Source organism: Rhamphochromis sp. 'chilingali' (genome assembly GCF_963969265.1).
Source record: "Rhamphochromis sp. 'chilingali' genome assembly, chromosome: 15".
NCBI lineage: Eukaryota > Metazoa > Chordata > Actinopteri > Cichliformes > Cichlidae > Rhamphochromis > Rhamphochromis sp. 'chilingali'.
The window spans coordinates 3,608,381-3,617,446 of record NC_137942.1 but is presented as its reverse complement, the minus strand read 5'-3'; the positions used below and the strand labels follow the sequence as shown (position 1 = coordinate 3,617,446).

The following is a 9,066-nucleotide window of genomic DNA, read 5'->3' as shown; positions in this document are numbered from 1 at the left end:
ACAGCCAGATTCCACTGTAATGTGCATTAAATATTAATTCCTTCTATCCACTGAAAATGCACTCTTTGGGCTAGCAGTGCAGATCATATTTAAAGTAACGATAATCAATATTTGTATATTTGCAAAGAATCGTATGACTGCTACAGAAAGGAATCACTCTTTGTAATGAATGAACAACGATTATTACCAAACTCCACGGTTCCCCTCGGCTCCCAGAAGCATTTTAGCCTCTTTAACTCCTTTGTTTGGTTTACTGTGTTGGTTCACCGACTGAGCTCTCATTTGTGATGACGGCAGGCAGCTTCAGAGGAAAAAGCTCCAAAGACCTGTGTGAACCCTTCCAGCGCAGCATTGTTCACCACAGAGAGTCAGACACAAGCTGAGCGAACACAATAAAGTGTTTTGCAGCCATGAGGCAGGTTTCTAACGAGAGCAAAGCCAGAGGTAATGGAAGAGGAAATATTAGATAGAGACACGTGTGCAAATATCTGGTAACTCACTCAAATTTGTTCAGAATTAAAGTATTTAATTTATATGTATCATTACATTAAATTCTAATGCCTGCTCAGCTTAAATATTTTTATTTAATATAACGACCACAGCAGATGTCAAATAATCAGAAGATGAAAATGTTAGAGAAACTCTGAATATTTAATTAGCAAAGACATTTAAGTTTGCAATCTTTGCTTTATTTAATCAGGATTATTTCTATTTCAATACCGATACTTCTACTCTGTGTGTTGAATTTGAAACAATGCAATATCTGTAATTATTGATCCAATGTTTTCATGTGTCAGTCTGCTTGTGAATTAATCTTTGAGCAATTATTTATACATTTTGTCATACAGGTTGCCAGGTAACACACAAGACCAGGAACATATACAACATATGACATCTAAAAATAAATGTTGAACTAAAGAAATACTGATTTACACAAGTTGAAGTTACTGCAGTAGTGTTTACTGCACCTTCAGTCATCAACATAAATCAAGTCTAAATGTATAAAATAACAGTGAAGCAGTGAAGTGGTTATTGGTGTGTTGCTACAGGTTTATATTGAGATATATTTATTATATTTAAGATTTATAGACATTTAGAAATGATCCTCTGATGTAATCAGAGTTTTATTTGCAATAAAAAGATTATTACAATAATTTTTTAATCCAAAGTTCATGGTCTTCACATTTGCCTTGGATATAACAATACAAATCTTTTGGTTTTAGACAACAAAATAGCTTTTTGAATATTTCACCCTTTTATAGAAACAAACGGATTAATTCATGCTGAAAATAATCATTATTCACAGGCCAGTAGGATGCATTCATAATGTCAGAAGCACTGTATATGCAAAGTCTTTTCAATTAGTGCCGTTATAACTTGAACTTTAGTCTTTGAAGCTTGTTAAATTTTTTGATTATATTTTATTATTAATGCTTTTGACCTTTGTGTTGAGGAGTTGTTCATCCTTTATTTTTTAAATATAATGCAGAAGACTCCTGCAAGTTAAGTGCAAAGACTCAAATCAAATGTAATAGTTTAGCTGAAAATCAAAGGTGACAGTGTTTTAATCATTATTTCAGTTATGATGCTTTTACATTTTGATTTTTGTGAAGAAGCGGTTTCAGGTTTTTATTTATTTAGCTGTCGTTACTCAGTTACGACCACGTCTGTCAGTGTTCATGTAACTGCAGTGTTTGGGGCGCCACAAGTTCCACTACTCAAGTTCTGATCACAACACTACTTAACTTTAACTTGAATGAAAAAAACACCCGAAGAAGTTCTAATCCAACATCAGCACAACAAATAAATACACCTGCTTCTTCCTGATATTCACAACATACACGATGCATACATCTGTATAATTTGACAGCCAAATATTATGCTAAGGAGTCTTGTGAGTCCTGCATTATTTGCATTGCCCAGACCAGCCTGCGAGATTCTGGACTCTAACTACAATTTTGAATCCTTTATTAAATATCAATAAATATCAAAAACGAAACCTGCCTGCTGTATCTGCTTCCTCTGTCCCCTCACCACGTGGCAGATGTCTGCTCCACCTGGCTGAGCGCTTCCTCGTAAGGGGTCTTTCTAATATTTCACAGCGCGCCTACAGTGAAAAGTTCCCTGAAATGACTGTTGTTGTTGTGAACTGGAGAATTCAGGATGTTTGACTTTTCAGTGTGAAAAACGAGCAAAAAGGAAGTGTGCATACGTGTGTGTTTGTTTTGTGTGTACACGGAATGCACCTGCGTGAACACATTGTTTATTTCTACTTTAAGGCGGGGCGTCTCTCTCCACAGGTGCGCAGCCTCGGCTCAGGTATAAAGGATGAAGCAGCTTGCCGTTATACAAGCTTGAAGCGGCTGTGATCTGTCTAGGATGGATGCGATCAAGTGCATCGGAAACTGCTTTCTTATGTTTCTCATCGCCGTCGTGTTTGACGTGCTCGGCGTGATCCTGCTTTTAATCGGGATCTTCGCCAACTTGCGCATCAACGGACTCTTTTATGGCGACTTCTTGATCTACACCGGCTCCCTGATCATTTTCATCAGCCTGGCCTGCTGGCTCATGTGGTACGTGGGCAACGTCCAGGTGTCGGTGGATGACGGCTGTAAGAAGAGGAACAGCATCGTGCAGCTGGCCAGGAAACTATCCGAGAGGTTAACCATGAAGCTGAAGGGAGGGGAGGAAAGCATGAAGTGCGTGGAGGATGAGGAGAGCAGCCATGGGGGATCCTCTCCACACAAAGCCAGCAGGGTGACGTGGGGCAGATCCACCGCCTACTCCAACGAAGGCTACGATACCTCATCGGACATCCCTGACGTGGAGAGCAAAATGGGCAAAAATGACACGACCTGATGTCATGATGAGTACCTCCATCTGGCCGCTTTATTGTGCCTCTTTCTGGAGCCTTCTGTACAGTATGCAGAGAAAGAGGGATGATACTACTGCAAGTTATATTTTCCAGGCTTCTCAGTCAAACCTAGATGGGCATTATGTCTGGACCTGTTCTGTCAAACATGTTTAAATAGGCTGTAAATCACAATGTTAGAAATACTGAGGCACAAGGCCCTTTATACTCTGTTCTTTCTCACTGAGCTTATACTTTGCTTTTCTGGTCTGCAATTTCATATTAATGACTTTGTACATTTCCTGGAAAGAATTCGCAACCATTTGCAGGGAAATAAGAAAGAGAGTTCACTCGAGGCATTCTCAGCGAATCAATTCAAAATGAATTGTGAGTCCTTTTCAGTCGCAGCACAGCGGGGCACTTTAACTTGAAAATGTGTTAAAGCAGAACTTTCTTTGTTCTTTCCAGAAAACTTTTAAAAGGAATGATTAGGAACGGTGGATCTATAGAAGATAAAACACGACCTGTTGTGCTGTAGCTGCTTCAGGCCCCAGAACCTCACTGGCCCCGGACTCTTTAGAGTCTTCCAACTAATAGTTTGCAGTAACTCTTTTTATGAATCACCTATTGTGACCCACTCTCTCCCATTTTGTTGAGGCTTTTATCTATTGGAGCTTATTTTCTGCTTGTGTTGCAAATTTAATATATAAAATTGTGCAATAAAAAGGAAAGAATTGGGGGAAACAGTGAGGACATCAGGGGCCCTGAGCAGACGGACAGCCTTGCAGCTAGAAATACAATTCTGGATGCTCAATGTTTATTTATTTATTTTTGCTTGTATAAAAAAATGAACATTAACATTCATTTTAACAATTGTTACAGATTTAGAGTCTACGAAAATCAGACTTTATATTATTTGTATTTTTTCTGTACCTGATTGTAGATTTAATATAAGCTGGATAAGCAGAGAATGCGCAGATATACCTCTGAGCCACAGCTACAATTACAAGGTGAAAGGACTGATTATTGATAGCCTTCCATTACTTCATTTTTTCCACTTTTCCACTGATAACTAGACACAGTAAAGATAGGTCATGTTTGCTGTTTGCTTTGCTGTCAGTTCAAAACAAACACTGGTCAGACTGGTTTGACTCAGCAGAACGGTGATGGCAAAGCAAAGCCAGACAAGGCATAACTTTACTTTATAGCATTTTCCATACGCAGATATGATATGGATTTGTTTGGGAGAGTACATTTCTGATTGTACGTTTATATTTATAGATATGTTTGGGAGCAGCAGCCTCTGTTTGATCCGGAGGTTCAAGTTCCACTGACGGCACACCTTATGCAAACGCGGCCTCTGCAGGGTTCAGTTGATCAAGCACTGAAATGGCTTCTGACAAACAGAGTCAGTGTGACTGACAGCTCAGCTCGCTTTAATCAGAGCCGCGGCGTTACAGTAAATAAAGCTGAATCCGTCTCCGCTGTGCACACTTCCTCTAACAGTAGAGAGGACAGCGAGTCAAAGCCGGAGACAAAAAGACAAATAGTGGCAGCATGACTGGTCAAACAAGGTACTCAGAGAAGTTTCCATTACGTGCATTTCCTCTTTGCGGCTGCACTTTATAATACGTGTCACTATTGTCGAGCTGCACGAACCGTGAAATATCAAATAGTTGGAAATGCTTTAATGCAGTGTATCCACCCTGCAGAGCTGCTCCCAAGACAAATACAAAAGGTAACTAGAGTATATCTCCAGGGATAAATCTCTAGTCAGTGAGACTGAAGCGACGAGGAGGCTCTGAGCGATCTGATAAAAGATGCGACGCCTCGAATCGCTTTGGTTTCATTAGCTGAACAGAAAGATCCGGGGTCCCTGAATAATTACTGAATGCTTATCACCGTGTAAACACAAGCTCGGTGGCAGCTGATTATGAAATATATGTGCATAAATCTGTCACACTGGTTTGAGACAATGGGTTGAGGTGTCGCAGTAATGACACGTGGAAGGTGCAAAACAAGTCAGCCCTTCAGAGGAATGAAGGCGTGCTGTGGGGTTTTAAAGATCTGTTAATGAGCAAAACCCGTTGTTTTGGTTTTTAGACCAGTTTTTCCACAAAGCTCTGCTATGAAAGAAATGTAGAGGTGTGCTGGATAAAAAAAAGAATGTTCCCCAAGACAGGAAGCACAGACTTTTCAGTCTCATCAGGCCTTCAGACAACGTCCATCTGCCCGTCTCATCCGGCCCGGCTATGGAGCCAAATAAGTGCAGCAGCACATTCCTGGCGCTGGCTTTGATTTTTGACATCGCCGGCCTGATCCTCTTCTTCATCGGGATCTTCGCCCCGTTGAGCTTCTGGGACTTTTTTGTGATATCTGGACCTTTGCTGATCTTCCTGAGTCTGATCTTCTGGATATTCTGGTACATGGGGGACCTGACTGTGTCTGAGGAGGAGCTCAACTTACCCAAACATGACATCCTGTAACTACAGTGTGAGTGAAACTGGACTGAGTCGTGTCTGGGTGAGCTTCTGATCACTTTCCAGCTGATCGCACGAGCAGGTCAAACTGAGCTGACTCTGTGGTTCTCTGGAACTCACTGAGGTTTTGTGCTTTACATCCAAATCCGGCAAAAACCAGGAGCACATCTGACTACTCCCAGGACAGAAAGAAAACTCCACCATTTGTCTTCAGGCTAAAAACAAGTTTCCGGCGCACTGGACAGCAGCGATCCCCACACTTTGATGGAAATATATTTGACAGCACTTTCATGCATTTGAAAACTTGTGCCAAGTTGATGCATTGTGCCTTATTTATGTCACTGTTATATCTGTCTATATATTGTGAGTTTATATTTATATTTCAACCTGACTTTGCACATTCATGTAAGTCTTTGAAACTAGTAACTAAATATGCTCTGGGATGACTGACGTGTGATCTTTGTGTGGTAGCTCCTCAAACTGGCCAAACTGGCACTGTGGGTTTTGGGTTGGGGTTATTTTTAGTTAGATCCACCCAGTCTAAACGCTCTCACACAAAGAAATGTAAGTAGAGAGGTCAGAAACGTGTTCACTCGCGAAACAGCGGCACACCAGCAGCTCATTTAAAGTAGTTTACCTTAAAAAGAAACAAAAATGCGCAACCTGAATGCTGGATTCAGTTTACGCACCGTAACAGTCACTAAAGGGAGTGAAACGAATACTCTTTCTCCGCACCCAATTCTTCCCAGCCTTAATCAGCACTCAAGGCGCCATTAGCTCCCTCAGACATGCGAACTGTTATTAATGTGTCCATTTGGTTTCTGCCCCTGAGAGAGGAAATGGAGAAGAGGCGTAATGGGTCTCTCTCTCTTTGGAAAGAGATGGAAACCCCTCCTGCTCAGCTGCTCCTCTCCCCCCGAGGACACCACCTTCTCTATTATGCTAAAATCCCAAAGTTGCCTACATGGTATATGTTGTTGCAATCTTAATCACAGCCACACGTAACACAATCAATACTTGCACTTCCCATGTGACACGCTGTTTATGAGGGGGTAGAATGAGGCCATGAGACTCAAATTTCAATCCTGGGTGGTTAGCACAATATGGTAAAGCATACACCGCGTCAGAGAAGCGCCTGTGGTTTTAAAGAGCTTTGTCCAATATTTTCTAGCCATTAGTGGACGCCACTCTTCCTGGATTGTAGCGAAAACTGGCCTGACTGTCACTACGGAAAGTATGACGAGCATAAAGATCAGGAAGAATAAATTTGTCTTTCGTTTTTCTGCCGTGGTTTCTGCTAGGCGTCAATGAATCATTTTGAGTCCATAAATCATGAATTGTAACCTAATGTTTGAGAACTATCAATTACTGAAAATCTCTGTTGTGTATTAATGTATTATCAGATAAACATCAGCCCATTAGGAAGCTTTTTTTGATAAGCTGCACTCTTTGAATGTTGTTATTAAAAACAGATGAATGTCTGTGTTGGCGGTAGGCAGATAAATCTTTCTTTTGGCAGGCGATGAAGTGATCATAATGTGTTTATTATTTCTACTTCTCCAGCCTAACAGCTTAAAATGGCTGTTGGCTTCATGATGTCATCGTTTCAGCACCAGGGAAGGTGTATGTCTCCCCCCAGTGGTCAGTAAGGTTTATGTCCCTGGTTGGAATATTGTTGACACTACTGCAGAACGGAAAATCAGAATCAGAATCAGAATACTTTATTGATCCCTGGGGGAAATTATTTTTTGTTACAGTGCTCCATTTTAAACCAACATTAAGACAAGACAGACAATACGCTAACTAAGAATAGTACAATATATACATATATATACATACATACATACATAAGTCACTTATAAATAAATATTTGGAAAAGAAACATGTGTAGTTGTAGCAGCAAACAGTGTGTTAAGTGGATGCGTTGTACAGGGAGATGGCCACAGGCAGGAATGATTTCCTGTGTCGTTCAGTGGTGCTTTTCGGTAATCTCAGTCTCTCACTGAACGAGCTCCTGTGACTGACCAACATGTCATGGAGTGGGTGGGAGGTGTTATCCAACATTGTCTTTATCTTGGACAGCATCCGCCTCTCCGACACCACCTTGAGGGAGTCCAGCTCCATCCCCACAACATTGCTGGCCTTACGGATCAGTTTATTAAGTCTGTTGGCATCTGCTGAAACCACATGACCTCGTTTTTGGAGAGAAAGTGACCCTGTATTTATTTAGATTCTACTTACAGTTGAGTGCAGTGAACTGGCCAAACTATTCTCTCTATTAAATCTGTGGAAATAATATTTGTGTTTATGAGGTGAAATACAGCCTATAAATAAAACTGTTTGAGTTATTACACTTAAAAGGTGGAAATTTACATTAACTATACTGTAAAATTACAGCTGATTATGTCTTTAATCAATATATAGTTAAATAAAAATAGTTTGTGTTTGCGTCATTGCATTTGTACAAAATTATCTCAGTAAAACCATTTTATAAAATTAATTTTACATCTGATTTTACTGTTACGTACACCCTGCTAGCTCTGGGTTGGACCCCATTTTTACTTTACTCTCTGGATTGCTTTGATTCTTCGTGGCATAGATTCAACCACCATCACACTGTTCCTGCAGATTTGACAGCTGCAATCTCTGATGTGAATCTCCCGTTCCATCGCATCCCTACAGCGCTCTGTTTCATCGAGATCTGGTGAGCATGGAGGCTGTTTGAGTACAGTGAACTCATCGTCATGTTCAAGAAACCAGTTTGACTTAAGCTTTGTGACCTGGTGTGTTGTCCTGCTGGAAGGAGCCATCAGCGTGGTTATGAAGTAAGTAAAGGGGCCCAAGATGTACCATGAAAATGCCCCCGATGCATCACAACAACAACCACCTGAACAAATGACACAAGGCAGAATGGACCCATGCTGTCATGCTGTTTACGCCAAATTATGAACTTACTATTTAAATCTCACAGCTGAAATTGAGATTTACATTTTCCAGTACGCTTTTCTGTAAACTTTGGTGGTAACTAGTGATTATTTCAGTTACTGTTGAGCTTCATATCAGCTCAAAGCAGACATTTTCCTCAGACATCTGGCATCAGCAAGGCATTTTTCTCAAAGAACTGCCACTCATTGGATATTTCCACAAACCATTAAATATTCAACAGTTTCTAAACTACTCAGACCAGTCTGTCTGACACCATAAACCATGCCACGCCCTAACAAAGTGGCAGGTGCGTATGTATAACGTGTACACTGGAATAAACCAACAGGTGAGCCTTTATTTATTTTTGAGGTTTATTCAAAACGGTTGCTTTTCTTTGTTTTGGACATTTAAAAACAAGAAGGAATTGACCCTGAGTAACTTTCAGTCAAGGCAAATGCATTACCCTTCCAAGTGTACAAAAGCATAGTATTTTATGTGGATATCAATCTCCAACCTGTTGGAAATAACCAGTGAGAACCTCTAAAGTATATGTTTTCAACAAACCTCCCGTTCCTGTTTAAATATCTTTATATCTGTCCTGTACATTTTAGAATTTCACCAGAGCCATTTAGATGTTTCCAGAGGTATCGGTGTTTAAAACCAAATTAAAGCCATCCCCGTTTACTCTTTCATTTGTCTAGTTCCTGCATGGTCTAAATGGTCCTTTTTATTTATTTATTTTTATCTTTTTTATGTCTACTTAATCTTTACTATTATTTCATTTTATTTCTACTCCTTTTACCTCTTTTA

General features: G+C 40.3%; 1 protein-coding gene across 1 annotated transcript; it reads left to right on the top strand.

The window, feature by feature from the left end:
* Nucleotides 1–2,295: 2,295 nt before the first annotated feature.
* On the top strand, nt 2,296–8,502 carry tmem238l (transmembrane protein 238 like). Its single transcript, XM_080904631.1, has one exon. The coding sequence runs from the start codon at nt 2,380–2,382 to the stop codon at nt 2,857–2,859; it is 480 nt and encodes a 159-aa protein (XP_080760757.1). The 5' UTR covers nt 2,296–2,379; the 3' UTR covers nt 2,860–8,502.
* Nucleotides 8,503–9,066: the final 564 nt, after the last annotated feature.

Coding starts and splice junctions, on each gene's coding strand:
- tmem238l (XM_080904631.1), top strand. CDS start 2,380: ATGGATGCGATCAAGTGCATCGGAAACTGCTTTCTTATGTTTCTCATC.